The sequence below is a fragment of the Rhincodon typus genome, chromosome 3, assembly GCF_021869965.1.
Source record: "Rhincodon typus isolate 14 chromosome 3, sRhiTyp1.1, whole genome shotgun sequence".
Classification (NCBI taxonomy): Eukaryota; Metazoa; Chordata; class Chondrichthyes; order Orectolobiformes; family Rhincodontidae; genus Rhincodon; species Rhincodon typus.
Window position 1 is genome coordinate 95,597,132 of NC_063334.1, and position 21,233 is coordinate 95,618,364.

General features: G+C 38.7%; 1 protein-coding gene across 1 annotated transcript in view; it reads left to right on the forward strand.

Moving 5' to 3' along the window:
* fcho2 (FCH and mu domain containing endocytic adaptor 2) overlaps window positions 1-20,860 on the forward strand; it is a 154,328-nt gene extending 133,468 nt beyond the window's left edge. Inside the window, exons 21-24 of the mRNA XM_048593807.1 lie at window positions 1,112-1,241; window positions 10,732-10,791; window positions 16,079-16,190; window positions 20,701-20,860. Of these exons, the coding sequence (XP_048449764.1) occupies window positions 1,112-1,241; window positions 10,732-10,791; window positions 16,079-16,190; window positions 20,701-20,860 (462 nt within the window). The remainder of the gene's footprint in view (window positions 1-1,111; window positions 1,242-10,731; window positions 10,792-16,078; window positions 16,191-20,700) is intronic.
* The last annotated feature ends 373 nt before the right edge of the window (window positions 20,861-21,233 follow it).

Here is a 21,233-nt window from a genome sequence, read left to right on the forward strand (position 1 = left end):
TCTAATGGTAAGGATATTGAGTTAGAGCTGGTAAATCTGGTTCAGATTAAACTAATGGCTGAAGTTTGTTGGGGGAGAGATGGTGAAATTGACAATGGGAGGGAAAATGTGATGAGTAGATAAAATAGTAGCTTTGGATTTAACCATTTATAATTGGAGGAACTTACCGTTTCTATAATATTAAATATTGGGTAACACCGAGGGTATGTAGAGTGTCAGGAAATACAGTGGAGAGATAGAACTGTGTTACTCCACTCCCAACTTATGGTAATTTCTTCTGTAGGTAATTTCTTATTCTTTGTTATGAAACAAAAGTGTTTTAAAATTATGATTTTTGAATAATACTGTAATATCATAATGTCATAGATGAATTATTATTAGATATCCCATGAGACAAATAACCTATAATACTCATTGACTTGGTTCTCTGACAATCAGCCACTGAGGAGAATTGTCAATACCTAGGAAGCAGCAAAGCATTGTCCTAATGTGATTAACCAGCATCAGAAATAGAAAGAAACTGCTTTAGAGTTTGAGAGGGGGCAAAGAAAAAAAAAAAACAATAATTTGTAAAAATCATCTGTCACATCAAGGTTGCGCCTTCTGCCCTGTATCATCCAATTTCATCTTCCATCTTAGAACCAAACCTCTACAATGCCTGTTGAAATCAGAATCTCCAGTTTTTAGACTGCTTCTGAGTCTGCAGCTTTGCAACAGGGAGTAAGTCTATAGTGATCAAATCATTAATTATATCCGTTAAATCTGAACAGAACAGACAGCACAGGTTTTTTTGCATAGTTTTTGAAACATCTTCAAAAATGCAAATGTTCAACAATGTAACCTATGTTGTATTCAGAGTGTCATACTGAATTGTATGAAATAAGAAACTTATGCTTGTATTTTCTTTCTTCACTTTTTTAAATCTGTCAAATCACTTAATGATCTGTTTTTGTCTTTATACAGAATAAAATGCCATTTACTTTAAAATATACTACAATTTGCCACCTGGTCTCTAACTTAAAGTTGGACCCTTAACAATATATCACACAATTATTCAATTCAGTTAGAAACTTGTACATGAGCAAACTGAGTTAATGCTTTTTTTTTTCAGTCTAGATCATTCAGTCCTACGTCAATGTCGTCCACCAGTCCACCTCCTGTAGCCCCACTGGCACGTGCAGAAAGTACATCCTCAATTGGGTCATCTGCTTCATTGAGTACAGCAACAACACCTACCATTGGTAGGTACATGTTAAGAGTCCGTTACATTTAAATTCTTTTAGATACCAATTTAATATAATTCAACAAACAAAATGGTCTAATGAATTCTTGCATTACTTGCTGTGAACATCAGTAGCAATTGAATTTAATTTGAGTTAGGACTAAAACATTTAAAAATAACAGTTAAATAAGAATGTGATAAATGCATTCTTGAATAGCTTTGTACAATGAACATGATATCTGTTCATTAATGAATCTATTCATAGCTAGCAAAGCTAGTATTTTGTTTATATTGAAGACAATCTGTCCTACATATTGCTTTTAAGATGCTGAAATAAAGATGCATATTGCTAAAGCTTTTGTATTTCACTCAAGACAAATGCAAGAACAACAAGTTTCAAATAATCAAACCAATTTATTCTACAGGAGTAAAGGGTTCTAACTGATTACAAGTGAGCTCTGATTGCTTTCTTTATGTAACTTCCAATGGGGAACTATAGGCACCTAGTAATTCAAAAAAAGCACTGACACCATGTGTGCCCAAATAGATAGTGTACCATGGGATCCCCTGTATATCCATTTTCCCTAACATTTTGGTTGGTTTCCATGAAAATCACATTTCAATGGAATAAGCCTTAACCTCCTACACTGTGTATGTTTCTGATTTGTAATTGATACATTCATTATCTTTGAACCTGTGGTCATGTGTAATCCCTCCTATGCTGAAATTCACTTGATGGCGCAGTCTCACATGCTGCATTTTCCTGCATGTTGAGGATAATGGGTGCTCCACTCCATCTACCAAAAGCCAATCATCATGGTGAATATATGTGCTGGAATATGCATAGCTCCATGCATTGAGATTGGCCTGATCAGCATTCTTTTCAGATGACACCTGAGCCATTTGCTCATTTTGCAAGCTTGACTTAGAAATTAAGTAGGTCAACTAACCCATACTCCACCATCACCCCACTCTCAATCAGTACTCCTCCATGTTAACCACCTCTTGGAGGAAGCATTGGGGGTGGTAAGGGCACAAAAAGCGATCTAGGTGGAGATCTTCAGTGCCTATCCCCACTACTGACCAAACTAGTTGAGTTCTAATCGACATAGTCACTAGCCTGCTTGCAACAGGTGATGAAGCAACCAACAAAAGGGATGATAGGACTGTTCTATGAAGAGTTTGATAAAACTGACCCTGTATGCTCTGTTTGAAGAATGTGGTTATTTTATTAAAACTTACTGAATACCTAAAGGGACTGACAGCTAAAATGATTCCTCTGGTTGATAAGTGTAGCACCGGAAGCGCACTTGCAAAATAAGGAGAAGCAATTTAGGACCAAGATGAGGAGAATTTACTTTTTTTAAAACTCAGCAGGTTGTGAATATTCAGAATTCTCTATCCCAGAGGGGTATGGAAGCTCAGTCATTGAGTATGTGTAAAGTCGAGGTTGACAACTTTCTAAATACTGATGATTCAAAGGGATATGAGGAGAGTGTAGGCAAAAAGCATCTAAATGGATGATAAGTCCATTATCATATTCAAGCGTGAAACATGCTCGATGGACTGAATGGCCTTCTCCTGCTCCCATGTTCCTATGTAAAATAAAACATTGATCTTTGTTGAGATGTCCATATGTACAGTATTTGCTAAACAATTCCAGCAGGTACCTATAACTACCTTCACAACCAGATGAGGTCCTCGTTTGTTTCATTTTTTTCTTGTTGGAAGCAACATACTTTCACATACAGGGAACAGTTCCCTGCAATTGCTGGGGAATTAAAACTTTTAAAGGAACCCTCGTATTTTCTCCATGGCAATGCCTCTGGCAATCAGAGTTAACTTGCCAACCCTTGGGACTTCTGCAGTGTAAATTGTCATTGTTTGGAATTTAGCACTTTTGCATTTGTCCTGATAAGTAAAAGATTAAAAGTTTTGGCAGCATATTTCAGGAAAGTGATATTCAAGTGCTCTACCAACACGCAACTATTGATAAACACCGTTCTGCAGATGTTTTCAGAGATCTGTTAGGCATTTTAGAGATGAAATCAACCTCCATAAAATTGGAATTGATTATACATCACATCTATATATTGGTTTCTCAGTCATGTTAGTACTGAAAGTCTAAAAGCCTAGTAAAGCCAAACAGGTTAATCTTTGAGACGTTTGTAAGTCAATCCAGAACGTCGCTGATTGAACAAAATGTCTCAATGTGCACACTGCTTTGGATGAGGCCTGCTATGTCATGTGGTGAGGGTAATGCTAATTTTAAGTGTCCTACATTAGTAATAAATTGGAACATGCACCACATCCAGTTTCATTCCTTCCTCAAAAGCCATAATCCTTATTATTGGGAGGATGGTTTAGCAGCCATTTGTGAGTTTCATTGACTAGATTGTGCATAATAGTTTTGTAAGTTGATTCAGTTGATACATCTGTATTCTGTGGTTGTAAGCTTATACTTTGCATTTGCTAAGCAACTTTTGAATCAATTGCTACTTCTAAAATTAAGCCACTGTGTTACAGTTTTAGTTGCTTGATACTCGGAATTTGGATAACTCCTCAAACATAAACTCTATAACATAAATTGATAGACCAAAATGCGCAGCGCATTTATAATGTTTATTTTCTGATTTGAAAGAGGGAAATAACTAACATCTCAGAGTATTAATTAATGCTGGAACTGTTATGATTCTTCTCAGCAATGCCATTATAACAGGGGACTGGAAATTCTTCCAGTTTAGTGTTTTAAATTCTGCCTATGAACATTTTTTTTTCATTTTCCCTTAGTTGCTGCGGTTTTTCATATGAATTTTGCAATTGAAAGACCCATGCCTGGTATTGTTTTATATATTAATTATTCTACCAGTTGAGTTTCACTGTATAACTTTGCATCACAAGATCAAGAGAGGCCTTTTACTCAATTTTTCATTCCATGATAATTCTGTGTCAGGGAAATTTATTTAAAATCAGAATTTTCTCTTTGTAATACTGTTCCAAATAATATTTCGCATTTTAACATGTACTTATAAATTGGTGTTATTATGCCAATAATTCTAAAGTGGTAATGTAGTGAATATTTAAATGGTATAATTTCATTATATAACATAAATTATTAATTTCCAGCTATGACAATGTTAGACAATGGTTCAAATAATTTGTCTTGCATCTGAAATTCATTAGTCTGTCTTTTTTGGCATTTCTTCTTCTCAATAGAAGAAAGAAAGCTTGCATTAAAAAGACACTTTTACCTACCCCAGGAGGTTCCTTGAAATTTTTATCAAGTTAGGTAGCTTTGAGTTGCAGTTACTCATGTAACATATGGAATTGCAACAACCATGTTATACCCAGTATATTTGTACAAACAAGAAGATATATGATCTTTAAGATTGGGGGAATGCGGTGGACTAGTAAACCAAAGATCAAGGCTCATGCTCTGAAAAATGAATTTGAATCCCACAGTGGTAGATGGTGAAGTTTGAATTCATTGAATTCAATGTAGAATTAAAAGCTTAATGATGGTTTCATGGTCACCATTAGATGATTGTTGTAAAAACACATCTGGTTCACATCTGGTGATTTTCTGAAGAAGGGTCTAGGCCCGAAACGTCAGCCTTCCTGCTCCTTTGATGCTGCTTGGCCTGCCGTGTTCATCCAGCTCTACACCTTGCTATCTCTGGTTCACTAATGTCCTTTAGGGATGGAAAATCTGCCAATCACACCTGGCCTTCATGTGACACTAGATCCTCAGCAATTTGTTTGATTCTTAAATGCCTTCTGAAATGGCCTAGCAAGCTAGAAAGAATTAAACAAGATGGATTCAGTATTAACCAGGCCACTAATAACCGTGTACCTCTTTGCTAACATCTGGACCGTGTGCCAAAATTGGGAGAGTTGTCCTACAGGCTAGTCGAGCCAGAGCCTGATATTGTTTGTGAAAATATGATTCCCTGAGTATGACTGTCCCAGACACCACCATCAGTATTCCAGGAAGTACCTACAAATAGTGGCAACATAGTGGTATATGGTCAGGAGAGAGTTGTAGTTGAAGCCTCATCACATTGAGTCAACATGAGGAAGGAAGTCTCCTGCTGATTGCCACCTACAGCCTCCTCCCTCAGTTCTTCTCCATGTTGAGCACCACTTGGAGGTCACAATAAAGGTGGCAAGAGCATTGAATGTGCCCTGGGTAGTAAACATCAATGTCCATCACCAAGTGTAGCTTCATAGCACCACCACTGACAAAGCTAGCTGAGTCTTAAAGGACATAGCTGCCAGACTGGGTCTGCGACAGGAGATGGGAGAACCAACAAAAGGAAAACACACTTGACCTCATCCTCATCACATTGCCTGTAGCAGATGTATCCATCCACAACAGTATTTCTAGGTATGACCACCAGACAGTCCTTGTGGAGATAAAGTCTTGATATTTGACCCCCGTGCCCTCTCAACCCCACCTAATTAGCTACTATGCAGCAGTACCACTGAATAATGCAAACAGTATGGGTTCAATTTCCACACCAGCTGAGATTACTATGAAGGATACTCCTCCTCAGCCTCTCACCTCACCTGACTGTGGTGACCCTCAGGTTAAACCACCACTGTCATCCCTCTCTAATGAGAAAGCAGCCCGACACTTTCGTAGAACTATGGAGACTTTATTTTTTCTGAAGCAATTCATATCCAAATATGGCAAAGGCTGATTTGTGGCATGTACATTTACACAAGTGGCAGGTAGTGACCATCTCTAACAAGAGAATCCAACCATTGCCCCTCAACACTTTTTTTTTTTTTTTTTTTCTCTTTCAATATCCTCGTGGTTTCCTTTGCCAACTGACCTGGATCAGCCATATAACTACTTTGTTTGCAAGACAAGAGCAAGTCAGAGGCTTAAAATTCTGTAACTGCTAACTCCCCTCCTGATTCCTCAAAGCTTGCCCACCATCTATATGCTACAAGTTAGGAGTGTGATTGAATTATCTCCAATTGTTCAAAATAGTCAGCTCCAACCACTCTCAAAGCACCCCATCCAATGCTTTCAACATTCGGTCCTCGCAACAATGACACACTGGTGGCAGCAGTGTGTGCCCATCTATAAGATGCACAGCAACAACTCACCAAGGCACCTTAGACAATACATTCGAACGCTTGACCTTCACCAGTTATAAGGACAAGGGCAGCAAATACATGGGATCGTCACCATTTTCAAGTTCATATCCAAGCCAGTCATCATCCTGACTTTACTTTTCTAGAGACTGAAGTTCACTTATCTGTGATAAATAAATAATATGGTAGCATCAAGTCTATTACTAGGTACCAAGATTCTTTGTTGCAGAAAATTTGCTTCAAACTCAAACCTGGAAAATTCCAAATCTGTCATCTGATTACAATCCTCTTTCCCTTACATTAGGATTTATTTATTTATTGCACGTGTACTTAAATACAGTGAAAAGTTTTGTTTACAAGTAGTACAGGAAGATCATAGTAAGCAAAGGATGTGCAGATCAAAAAGACTTAGACGGAGGCATACAGGTTACATTGCACAGGGCGTGCGCTAGGCGAGATCAACGTTAGCAAGATCAGCATTATTTGAGGCTAGGGAGTCCATTCATCAATCTGATAATGGCCGGGAAGAAGCTGTTCCTGAACCTGCTCAGTGACATGTTGAACGTCACAGATATCTATGATCCTGCAAAGATTCAAAACATGAGGGATGAAACTTCAGGAGGAATGCACGTGGGCTGAGTCTGAGCTGGAGGCGGTCACTGAGGAATGTGATATGGCTGTGGAAGCAGGTTTTAGTAAATACTTGGTCAAACACCAGGAGTGACTGTGAAATTAATGTCAGTGGACAAGAATAAAGATTGGAATGGAAATCCTGTTGGAGAGAGGAGCAGAACTTCTTCAAGGTGGACATACCTAGAAGAGATGTGACAGTGAGTTAAATACTAAATAAAAACCGAAGGAACCGTGGATGCTTTAAACCAGGAATAAAAACAGAAGTTGCTGGAAAAACTCAACAGATTTGGCAGCATCTGTGAAGAAAAAATCAGAGTTAATGTTTCGGGTCTGGTGACCCTTCCTCAGAACTGATGGTACCTGGGAAAATGCAGAAAATAGGGAGGGGGATGGGGTAGGGAGTAAATAATAGGATAACAGATACAGCCCAAAGAATGAGAAGAGCAGTTGGATAGACAAAGGAGTTGATAACAATCTGGCTAGGAAGGTGAATAGCTGTTAATGGGGACTGTTAGTGACTAACAATAGGTAGTGTGTAATGGCAGGCTATGTGGTAACAAGGCCTGCTGTGTGGGGTAGGGGGCTCGGACATGGGAGAGTTTAGGCTCTAAAATTATTGAACTCTATATTAGGTCCAGAGGACTGTCGCGACCCTGAGTGGAAAATGAGGTGTTGTTCTTCCAGCTTGCGTTGAGCTTCGCTGGAACACTGCAGCAAGCCAGAGACACAGATGTTGGCCGGGGAACAGGGTGGTAGGCAATAGGTAGCTCAGGGTCTTGCGTGCAGCAGAACGTAGATGTTCTGTGAAGTGGTCACCTAGTCTGTGCTTTCTTTCCCCAATGTAGAGGAGACCACATTGTGAGCAGTGAATGCAGTAGACTAGATTCTGGGAAGTGCAGGTGAAGTTTGCTTCACCTGGAAGGTATGTTTGGGCCCTTGGATACTGGGGAGGGAGGAGTTAAATGGGCAGGTGTTGCATCTTTGCTGGTTGCAGGGGAAGGTGCCGTAGGGCTGTTGGGAGTGAAGGAAGAGTGGATCAGTGTGTCCCGGAGGGAACAGTCCCTGCAGAAGGTGAACAAAGGAGGGTAGGGAAATATGTGTCTGGTGGTGGCATCGGCATCTGATGATCTTCTGGATGTGGATGCTGATGAGATGGTAGATAAGGATAAGGGGAACCCTATCGCTGTTGCGGTATGGGAAGAGAGAGGGGGTGAGGGCAGAAGTGTGGGAGATGGTCAGACCCGGTTGAGGGTCTGAACCTGTTGACAGCAGTGCTGGGAAATCCTTGGCTGAGAAGAAGGTGGACATTTTGGGCGCTGTCTTGTTGAAGTTGGCCTCATATGAACATATGCGACGGAGTGGATGGTGTTCGTTCGGAATTTGGTAACACAGTCGTAAGTGTAAAGGGAGTACAGCAGAGGCTGAGAATGCATCCTTGGCGGGGGTGCACCAGTGTTGACTGTTATTGTGGAGGAGGTGCAGTTACATATCTTCACTAATTGCTGCCTGTAGTTCAGAAAGCTGAGGATCTGTTTGCAGAGTCTGGAGCCAAGACCAAGATCATGCAATTTTGAGATCAGTCTGGAGGGTATAATGGGTTGAAGGCGGAGCTGTAGTCAACAAGCAGGTGTCTGACATAGATGTCTTTTGATGTCCAGATGTTTCCGGGATGAGGGCAGGGCCAGGGATATGGCATTCTCTATGGGCCTATTACATCGGTAGGCAAATTGTAAGGGATTGAGGCAGGCTGGGAGACTGATCCCAACTGATGTTATTACTGGATATGTCAGATCCCAGACTGAAATCTGGCTTGACAGTTCATTCTTTGATTTTATTGAGGTGGTCTTTCACTGAAATATTAGCATACAATGCTATAGATTTTGTTTCAACAGTGAAACAAAAGTTTATTATGCAAAAGAAATAAAGTTAATACAGAAACTGAGCTATTTACATATAATATACCTTTAAATATTTCAAAATACATGGTAAAAATATAATCCCACTAATCCCAAAACAACCTTAACTGTACGCCAGAAAATTGCTTTCTCTATCTCTCCTACATGCATTATTTTTCCTGTGATTTCAGCTCCCAGTGTTGAAAATTAGATGATTTTTCTTTTTCCTTGGTGTTTTCATGTAACTAAGCTTAAGCTTTCTCAGCTTCACATAACCTTTTCAGGGTTTTAACCAAATACCTCTGGTCAGGAACTTTTCCTAAATGTATTTCACTGAGGTAACTTATTTTTAACCATTCTAAACCTTCTTTCTCAGGATCAACAGCTTTACAAGCCTAGCTTCAACTAAGAACCCACCAGATCTGCCCAAACAAACTGGAAAATAAGAGACTTTTCCCAAGGCGATGGGTGTTTTCCCTACTTAAAAGACAGAACAACATTCCAAGCACTTGTAAACTGAAGCCCAATACAAAACTGTTTTCCTTGTTCATTCATATAATCCTGCCAATGTAAGGAAAAGCCCATTGTTCTCCAGGAAGTCTTTCTCTCACTGTGATTTAAAAGAAACCACTGTGACTCCAGAAATATTTCAAGTTAATCGTTAAATCCCTCCAATAAACACTAATACAAATTCAAAAATAAATTACACTAAAACATATAGAAATCTCACACCCTGCTAATAGAATGCTTCATCATTGCCACTCTAATTATTCAGGAGGAAAGGGAAACTTGTTAAGGCACAGTTTTTACCAAGAACATTGAAACCAAGTTTCAGCTTCACCTGTAAAGTATTGGTGCTGTTTATCTAAGGATTATTCGTTAGGCCATCCTAACTTTTAAAGTTGCCCAATGTTTGGAAAAATGAACAAAATATGAAAACCACTTTTCTTATTTTCTGTGCATGCCACCAATTTTAATATAATATTTTAATCAATTTATTTGTTCAGTTTGCATTGCTTGTGTTTTTCAGCGCTGATGATGGGCTTTGCTAACAGAAGTGCCGCTTTGTTAAATCACAGTCTTAATACTATATTCTGATGGGTTTTTAGAATATTATTGAGCATGCCATGTAGTTTCTGTACCTAATTTTATCTAGAAAACCAGCTTTCAAAGCATAATAAATTTAATAAGTCTTCAGAGTATGTTTTATACTGACTTTGATTTGTTCACTGAGTTTTTATAACGTTTAGCTGTCTAATCTCAATTTCATTTGCATTCAAAATAATTGTCTTGGAAACAAAGAAAAATACTATTGTTAAAGATATCTTCAATTAAAATCATATAATCTAACTTGCATTCTGCTTTAATCTTTTGACCTGATGTTCTGAACGATCTGATTTGGCCATTCAGCCAGCTTTTGCAGTGAAGAAAAATGCATACAAGTCATGATGAAACTGATGTTTTAAAAAGTTGATATTATCACAACTGCTGGTTCATATACGCTTAATATAAATTATGGTATACTTCTAACTGCATGTTTTTTGCTGAGTTCTGTTCCTTTCAAATATGTGATGTCAGTCTAAAAGCATGCTAAAATGGCACTTTTAATTGTGCAAAACTGGAAACACTCCTAAAAGTTTTTCATATTTTGATGTTAGATATTTTGACTGAAAACTTTATGAATGTCCTTAGCACTTAGATGAAGTTATCAGTATGTCAGCCGATATCTGGTTTCATTGTTCTAAACCTTGACATCTACATTTTGCACAATTAAAACCTAGAAAATTTTGCATCTCTCTGCATGACGCATTTGCTTTAATATCTGGTCACTGTCTTTTGGTCTCTGTCCCTATGTTTATGTGTTTGATGTACTAGATGGTGATATGTTTACTGGAAAACTTCCTTCATTTGAGAGGCGCAGTGAGACACCTCCAGGTACTGTAATTGAAAGCTTTGAACCATTTCATAGAGGAATCAGTCCTATTACTGTGATAGTTTGTATTCACTAGTTTTTAGTTGTGAACTGTTTGAATAAATAATGGATAAAACTGACTACATTGACAATAAACATCTGTACAAAGTACATAGCCTTTCAGGAAATCATCTGTTCTCTACTAGCAATAATTAACCTTTACTTTTCCTCAGTAAGTACTCCATCTCTGTTGTCCCTCATCCTCAGGTTTATTTACTCTATTTTGTCAGTCCTTTTCTCCACAACTCTTTTCTGTAACTTTTATTTGTCCTTTGCATCTTTGGAACTCAAACTGTCAAACATGCTGGATAAATGGCAGGTATCCTTTCTTTTGAAGGTAAACATTTTTTATTTTATTGCTTGATAATTTTTATGTGCAGATTAATATATTGAAGTGTCTGGTGTGATTACATGAATTAGTCATACAGAATTTTAAAGGTTTCATTCGTATGAAGTTCCTGTGAATCCAAAGAGTTCTTACAAGTATTGGGAGCTTAGATTTGTGAAGTGTGAGTTGAAGGAAAAACAGGTCTTGAGAATCAGTAATGCTTATTCTTTAACTGCTTTTGCTAAGGCTTCCTTACCAACAGGCTACACATCCTTTGTTTCAGTATGTTATACCTTATACCAGATCAAGAATCTGCAGATACCTCCTTTGATAAGACCTGATGTCATTATCAGTATGCAAGTTCAAGATGATACTGGCCATTTGTTAATCGCCAGCTAACAAAGTTAAAAGTATTCTGATGATCATATTCACACTGGCAATGATTGTACCTCTTGAACGAAGGGGTGAGTGATCTAGAGAGGAGGATCATATTTAGGATATCTGGACCCAGGTTATTTTGTATTACAATATTATCTAAATAGCACCTGAATTGGATATCGCTTGTTTTATTGTTATTTCTGAGATCATCACTGAGTTCTTGACAACTGAATATATTCCTGTTAAAGGCTGGTGAGGACTTAAGTGACACAAGGGCAACAAGATAGTTGATAATTCCTTCATTGTCACTTGGTTAAAATCCTGGAATTCCCTCACGAATGACTTCATGGGTTTATCGACAGCACATGAACTGCAGTGGTTGAAGAAGGCAGCTCCCCGCGACCTTCTCAAGGGCTACAAAGAACTTGCAATAAATTCTGGCCAAACCAAAGATGCCCACATCCAACGGGTGAAAAAATAATGTGATACAAGGTTTATCGCCTAGTTAGGATAATCTATTTTCTGGGTTAACTTTCTGTGCAGCAAGAGATTAAGAAAAGTAACAAGTTTGGTAAATAGAACATAATCATGGAATTATTAGAAGGAGAAGGCAGCCGTTCTGCGCATCATGTCTGCTGTTCAAATCATCACTGTTATCCTGTGCCAATCTCCTGCTTTTTTCCATACCCTGGTACTCTGTTTCTATCTAAATAATCATTCAGTGCTTCTTGAGTGCCTTAGTTGAACCTGCCTCCACCACCATTCCAGACAGTGCATTCCATTCCCGAACTACTCGCTGAGTTAAAAGGAATTTTTCTTGCATCCCCTTGTTTCATTTGCAGGTCACTCTCTAAGTCCGTGCCTTCTTGTTCTTTTTCCTTTTATGAGCAGAAACAGATTTGTACCCAGCCAGCTCATGATTTTGAAAACATCTATCAGATCTCCTGTCAGCTTCCTTCTGTCCAAGGAAAACAGTTCCAACTTGTTGAATCTATCCTCATAACTGAAGTTTCTTATTCCTGGAACCATTCTTGTAAATCACTTCTGTACTATTCTCCTATGCATTCACATCTTTCCTATTATGTGGCACTCACAATTGTGCATAATATTCCTTGCTGCTGTACTCTATGGCCCTGTTAGTAAAGCTGAAGACATGCATTCTCCGCTTGTCCTGCCACCTTCAGTGAATCATTTACATGTACACTCGGGTCCCCGTGCTGCTGCACCCTCTTTGAAAGACAATTTAAAATAAGGGCTACAATTCTAATGTTCATCCTGCCAAAATGCATTGCATCACATTTCCCTGCATTGAACCTTATCTGCACCTGTCTGTCCAAGAAGGTTAACATCCTGATACAAATTCCAGTATTTATGTAGGAATACTATAAGCATGTAACTAAAATTAACTAGGCAAATTACTATGTAGTCATAAAATATTATTTCATGATTTTTACCTAAACTGATGTTTCCTGACACCCCGAAAAGTTCACATTGCACACGCAGAAATATATGCACATTTTATAAAACAGTCTGCCAATGAAAAACAGTAAATTTTTGTGAATCAGCTAGAGTGACAACACTGGCAGGCTGACGGGGATATTGCGCATGTGCATTTTGCACGTGTACATTGAGACCTTTAACAAGGATGTCAGCAGACATTCTCTTTCATCAATAAATAGGTGATATTGACCTATTTTGACTGCTTTTTCTTTTTAGCTTTAATCAACTTAATACTCAACAAAAAGTCAGAGGAACAACATAGTTGCAGCAATTTTTACACAAATGGATTTAGATTTTCAATTAACATCTGCATAAAAACGTTCAGTAGTTTGTTATTGTATGATAATATTCTTTGGAACGACATAAGTAAATGCATCAACTTTCATAATTCCAGTTACAAAATTGCATATAGAGGAAAAATGTCCAGTACAAGACTCACTTAAGTTGTACGTGCATACTTTCCGTTATTTTTTATAACTTGTAAGCATTAATACAAGAAGTCACCAATTAACGAATGCTTATCTATCAAATAATATTGGTTGTTATAATAACTGTTACTTACATTTATATGGTGTTTTTAACATAAAATATCCCAAGCTGTTTCAGAGGAATATCATGAAATAATTGCAATACCAAGACACCTGAGAAATATTAGGTCAGATGACCAAATATTTAGTCAGAGGTAGGTTTTATGGAGTTTCATAAGGAGAAGGGTAATATAGAGGGGGAGAGAGTTTATAGGGAGATTTTCCAGAACATGGAGGCTAAGCAGCTAAAGACATGGCCACCAGTGTTGATTGATTAAAACTGGGGGTGCTTAAAATGCTGGAATTAGAGAAGCACAGATACTTGAAAATCATGTGGTTAGAAGGGATTACAGAAGAAGGAAGCAGAAGGTTGGGGAAGGATTTGAAAACAAGGATTTTAAAATCAGGTCATTGTTTGACCAAGAGTGTTTGTAGCTCAGTGAGAACAAGTAGCGATAGGTAAATGGGACTTAGCGTGCCTTAAGGTTTCAGCAACAAAGTTTTGAATGACTGAAGTTTGCAAAATAGAATAGAATAGTTTTTATTATCATGTGCAAGCGAATAAGTGCAGTGAAAAGTTTGTAATGTCACCTGTCGGTGCCATCTTAGGTACACAGTACCTAGATACAGATACTTTAAGTGTTGTTAAAGAGTTGAAATAGTAGAAAGAAATAGACTAGCATGGGAATACAGAGTTTAAAAGCCCAGAATGAAAATAAAAGTGTCTTTAAAGTACTCAAGTTATGGTCCTTTTCGACGGAGTCCATGCCCGCTGGGCTTCCGAACACAAGGCCTTCCCTCTGTCCCAGACTCACCTCCAGGACTTGGCCTCCCAGCCAGCCCACGCATGCTCTGCTCCTGCTCTGGGCTCCGGCTGCAACTCGCTTCTGGGATCCAGCCTGTGCTCGCTATGCTCCCCGCTCCAGGCTTCGGCTGCGCTCACTCTGCTTCCCGCTCCAGGACCCAGCCTGTGCTCGCTCTGCTCCCTGCTTCACGCTCCAGCCCGCGACTCGTCTCCCTTCATCTTGCCTCCATTAGTTTAAGAAGTTAAAAGCTGTGGGGGGTTGGAAGAAAAACTGCTGCAAGAATGCAAAGAAAAAGGAAAAGGAACTGGTGAGCAGAGGAGCTTCAGCTGAAGTGTCTTACTCTGCCACCATCTTGCACACTCCATCCAGGAGTGCATTGAAATAGCTGAGACCTGAGGTAATTAAGCTATAAATGAGGGTTTGATAAGCAGATTAGCTGAGACAGGCAATCTTGGTGAAGGAAATAGGCAGTCATTTTGATAACTGTTATGAGGTTGGAGGCTCATGTCTTGATCATGTGTGACATCCATGTAGTGAACAGACCAATTTAATCTCCGAGAAGAAGAATGCAGCCAGTAACTAGGAAACAGAGTTTGAAATGAAACACCATGGCTTCAGTCTTCTTCATATTTAATTAGATATAGTTATTGCTTATCCCGTAGTGAATGTTAAGTAAAGTAATCTGATAATTTAGCAGCAGTGAACACTTGAGAAAAATGAATAATGGTGAGGTAGAACTGGGTATTGTCAGCTTACAAAACCAACACTTTGTGTTCAGATGATGTCACCAAGGAGCAATATTAAGAAGAAATAAGAGGGCACTGAAGGTACATTCATGTTATTTCTAATTATTTTCCAATATATTTCCACCAACAAACATAGTTGTACAGTATTTAGCACTGCTGCCGCTCGGTGCCAGGAACCCCGGTTCAATTCCAGTCTTGGGTGACTATGGAGTTTGCACATTGTCCTAATGTCTGCATAGGTTTCTGCTGGGTGTTGCCATTTCCTTCCATAGTCCAAAGGTTAGGTGGATTGGCCACGTAAATTGTCCTGTAGTGCCTATAGATATGCAGGCTAGGTGGAATAGCCATGGTAAATGTGGGGTTACGTTGTGAAGATGGAGGGGGTGGTTCTGGGTGGGATACCCTTTGGAGGGCCAGTGCAGACATGTCAGGCTGAATGGCCTCTCTCTGCACTGTAGGTATTCTGTGGTTAACCTCTTGTTATCTACTTTGGCTTAAATGAAAGGTACTGGGAATTTTTGAGACACTAAGTCAAAATTTTGGCACTGTATATCACAGTTGTGATTCAGTTTGCACAGCGTCACCATTGCAAGTTTCCCTCTTTTGGGCATTGGCCGTTTACATAATCACATTATTTATTAAAATACTGAGAAATTGTTGCTGTTGTGCATCACCAAACGTTTGCTTTACTGCTACAGTTTGCACTATGAAAAAGAAAATTGTTTTGCATTTTACTCTTCAGAATTTCTCAACCTGCCTAACTTGTTTCAAATGATCAAATTTGTATGCCTGATAATTTCAAGTTTAAAAATATGAACCTAATGTTCTGTATACAACTTATTAAAGTTTTAAAATCAAACTTTTAAGATCTCCATTTAAAAATGTTATATAACTACTGGCACAAAAGCTACTGTTGAATTAAATTAACATAAGTACATTTTTATTTTCCTGTATTTATCCACTAGGCACTTCTCGTGGACCCAGTCCAATAAGTCTTGGAACACAAGACTCCTTGCCGGTTGCAACTGCTTTCACAGAGTCAGTTAATGCTTATTTTAAGGGAGCAGACCCATCAAAGTAAGTGGATCTGATTTACAGTATCAGTCCATGTACTTCTGCAAACGTAACATGAAAGTTCCGTCTCAGGGCATCAAACTGTGGTGCTGTAAGACTTGAAATTTTACAGATGGATTTTGGTGTATTGAATTGCACTTTTCAGTTGCAGGGCTTACTATAATTAGTACTATGGTTATAATTGAATGCAAGTGAAATTAATTGTTAGCATGATTTAGTCTATTATGCAACCTAAACGAGTATATTGAAATGCAAATAATTACATTTTTCAGTTAAAGGAGTCTTTTAGATTTGCAATTAATGCAATTTGTCGACATATTGTTAAAAATTTACTCTCCTATCACTAATAAGTAAAGGAATTTCTCTGTGCTCTGGACATGCAAGCTGGAAGGTCTCTAGCTCATCTCCTGTGCTGAGTTAGCAGGCCTTATTCAACTAAGAGTCAAGCCCTACAATTGGTCTCAATTCCCTCCCTTTAAATTTAATATTTTCATCTTCCTATTCACTTACTCCATGGGCTCACTCGTCACTAGTATAATCTCTCCTAGTCCTACAACTGTCTGAGAGCTTTGTATTCTGGCCTCATGTGGGCCCCCATTCCTTTCTTTAACCAAGGACTCCCTCCCTAAACGTGATCTCTTTGCCTTTCTTTTGCTTTAAGATTTTCAGTAACATCTATCTCTTTGACCGAGTTTGATATGACTTCTCCTCCTAATATCTCCTCCTTTGTCAATTTTTGTCTGATTGCACTTGTGTGAAATACTTTGAGACATACCATCGCATCAAAGGGAGCAGTGCTATCTACAAGATGCATGCATAAATTCTCTAAGGCTACTCGGACAGCACCTTCCAAACCCACATACTACCATCTAGAAAGATAACGGCAGCAGAAACATGGGAGTGCCACCACCTGCAATTTCCCCTCCGAGTCATTCACCATCTTGACCTGAAAATATGATGCCATTCCTTCACTGTCGCTGGTTCTAAATCCTGGAACTCCCTCCCAAACAGCATTTGTGCATACTAACACCAAATTGACTTCAGTGATTCAAGAAGGCAGCTCACCAACACCTTTTCACCTTTTCAAGGACAATTAGGTATGGGCAATAAACGCTGGGATCGGTGCAGGGTCCACTGTTGTTTCTCATTTATATAACCAATTTGGATGAGAATTTAGGAGACATGGTTAGTAAGTTTGCAGATGACACCAAAATCGGCGGTATAGTCATCAGTGCAGTAGGTTATCTAAGATTACAAAGAGATCTTGACAAATTGGGCCAATGGGCTGAGGAGTGGCAGGTGGAGTTTAATTTGGATAAATGCATTTTGGTAAAACGAACAAGGGTAGGAATTATACAGTTAATTGTAGGGTCCTGTGTAGTGTTATAGAACAAAGACCTAGGGGTCCAGGTACATATTCACTGAAAGTTGCGTCGCAGGTAGACAGGCTGGTTAAAAAGGCATTTAGCATGCTTGCCTTCATTGCTCAGATAATTGAGTATAGGTGTTGTACAGGATGTTGGTGAGGCCACTTTAGGAGTACTGTGTACAGTTCTAGTTGCCTTGCTATGGGAAGGATGTTATTAAATTGGATAGGGTTCAGAAAAGATTTACCAGGTTGTCGGGACTTGAGGGTTTGAGTAATAAGGAGAGGCTGAATAGGCTGGGACCTTTTTCCACTGGACCATAGAACGTTGAGTTAGAACCTTAGAGGTTTATAAAATCACGAGGAGCATACATAAGGTGACTAGCAAAGATCTTTTCCCTGGAGAGGGGAGGTCAAAACTTGGGGGGATATATTTTAAGGTGAGAGGCGAAAGGTTTAAAAAGGACCTGAGGGGCAACTTTTTCACAAAGTGGGTATGAACTGGCAGAGGAAATAGTAAATGCAGGTAGAGTTACAACATTTAAAAGACATATGTATAGGTACATGAGTAAGAAAGATTTAGAGGGATACGGGCTGAATGCAGAAAAGTGGAACTAGTTTAGTTTCAGAAACTTGGTCGGCATGGACAAGTTGGACCAAAGGGTCTGTTTTCATGCTGTATGACTCTATGACTGTATTCACTGGTATTTAGAAGAGTGATTGGGGATCTCATAGAAACCTATAAAAGTCTCGTAGGACTTTACAGGTCATTGCAGGAACAGTGTTCCCGATGACCAGGGAGTCCAGAATCAAGGATCAGTCTAAGAATATGAGGTAGGCCATTTATGACTGAGATGAGGAGAAATATTTTCATTTAGAGAGTGATGAGCCAGTGGTGTTCTCTGCCACAGAAAGCAGTTGTGGTCAAAACATTGCATGCTTTCAAGAGGGAGTTAAATGTAGTTCTTCAAGCTAAAAGGAACCAAAGCGTATGGGGAGAACAGGATACTGAGTTGGATGACCAGTTATGATCCTATTGAATGGCAGAACAGGCTTGAAGGAGCGAGTGGCCTACTCCTGCTCCTATTTTCTATGCTTCTAAAACATTCGATGAACTCTTCAGCTAAGCTTTCTAATGTTCATCTAACTTTCCCAATCAATATGTAAATTGAAATCTCCCATGATACTCACCTGTGCCTTTCTGACAAGCACTCATTACTTCTTACCTTGTGCACCATCCTACTGTATGGCATGATTAGGAGGCTGTACACCATTCCCACAAGTGACTTATTGCTTCATTTGTGCAAAACCTGTTTCCACATCTTGGTTTCCTGAACTGCAATCATCCTTCTGTATTATGCTAATACTATCATTAACCAATAGAACCTTCTTCCACTTTCTCATACTTTCCTATTGTCTTGTTTCTTTCAAAATTCAGGTCCCAGTCTGTCATTCTGTAGCCGTGTCTCTCTAATGTTTCCACTTTGTACTTATTCATTTCTATTTGCAATCCATTCTTCTGTTTTCTTTTGAATGCGACATGCACGCAGAGACAGAACGTTTAGTTTTATTCTTTCACTGCCTATAGTGAAAGGACAAATACTAATCTTGTCTGTTGGTTGACTCTTGAATTTATATTCTTTATCTCTACTTGGACGGTCTGTGTCAAATTTTCCTTATTAACGCCTTTCTCTTTAGCCTTGACTTTACTCTTTGATATACCACATCTTCCCAAATTTGATCCCATGTACCATTATTCAATTTTAAATCCTCTCTACTTCCCTATTTTTGTGGTTGCCAAGAATACCAGCTCCCATCTCCCCACCCAAAAAGAAACTAACAACAATGACCCATGAACTGGAAGCCACTTTACCCACACCAGTCTTTGAGCCACCCTTTTATCTCTCTAATCTGATTTGCCCTGTGCCAATTTGCATGTGGCTTGGGTGATCATAGAATCCCTACAGTGTGGACTTCAATACTTGCTGTAGACATGTTTACTCTGGACCAGAAACAAAAATAAAGGCTGCTGGAAAAGCTCAGTAGGTCTAACTGCATCTGTGGAAAGAAATCAGAGTTAACGTTTTGGGTCACGTGACCCTTCAAAAGCTGCTGAGCTTTTCCAGCAACCTCTACTTTTGTCTCTGATTAACGTCATCTGCAGTTCTTTAGGTTTTTATTTAGTCTGGACCAAACTGGTATGCAAGAATATCCACATATTACAAAACTGTGATACATCCCCGATCCTGCTATCCTTACTATCTTCTAAGGAGCTATTTAATTATGATATTGAACTTTATATTTAATTGTGCTTTTATATATTTTATTAACCTTACCATCAGCTGCTGTACTTTTTGAACTTTAGCAATGGAATAAATCTTAATCAGTTACCAGATAATCAAGTTTACCAGTTTCTTCTCTTGCTGCAGAGTAAGAATCGATTCCCAAAGGCTGAAAATTTTAGCAAAATCAAAAAGCAATGGAACATTTCTTTCTCTTCTTCTGCTAAACCTCTGAATTATATAAGGGAGATTGTGGCCTTGTGGTAATGTCATTCATCTTGTAATTTAGAAACCTAAATTAATGCATTGAGGACATGGGGCCAAATTCCACTAGTGGCAGCTAGTAGAATTTAAGCGCAGTGAATTAATGAATCTGGAATTAAAAGATAATTTCAGTAATTGTGATCAGGAAATATCATAACATCCTTCGGAGAAGGCAAACCTGGTCTGAGTCAAGAGCCACAGAAAAGTGCTTGACTTTTGATTTCCGGCTGAGCAACCTACTCACTTGTTCCAAACAGCTACGTAATACTAATAACAGATCAACTGCAGTGGTTCAAGAAAGCAGCTCACCTTCACAACCTTCACAGGGGCAATTAGGAATGGGCAGCAAATAATGACATAACTAGTGATGCCTGTATCTCATTAAAGAATAAAATTAAGTTTAGTGGAAATCTAATTTGCGTAAAATATTTGCGACCAATCGTAAAGGAAAGTTGCCTGCTAAACTGCAGTGATACCTTGTGCTGACATAAGTAATTTGCTAATGAAAGCATAGAAATCTCTAAAGCAAAAAATGAGCCATCTGTTGCTGCTTGTTTACCAAGTTATCTGGTGATGCTTTAATTTTGTCCTGTTTTTGCAGATGCATAGTCAAAATCACTGGTGATATGACCATGTCGTTTCCAAGTGGAATAATTAAAGTTTTTACCAGCAATCCATCACCTGCAGTGCTTAGCTTTCGAATACGGAACACCAGCAAATTTGAACAAATCCTTCCAAATGCACAGCTTGTATATAGGTAATTTTGTCCTATTTGGGTTATTCAGTAATGAAATTTACATTTGCCAGAACTATTTCGTTTCTTTTTTTTTTAATTGTCCTGTCTGCTGTAATTGTATACTCATGCAGAGTTCTGGTGACAAGCATCAGAAATAATGTAGTTATGTGCTAACTGAATTCAGTTGGTTGAAGACTTGTTAACATGAGGAAGTTGTAGGTTCAGGCCCTGAGTACATAGTTTAGGTTAGATTGTGATTCTGTGCATTGTTTGGAGCAATTGCCTTTCAAGGGAATTTTAAACTGAAGCTTTGTCAAACAGGTTAATGTAAGAAAATGCTATTGACAGTATTCAAAGTAGAGCTGCGAATTCCTCTCCCACCCACATAATCTTAAGCT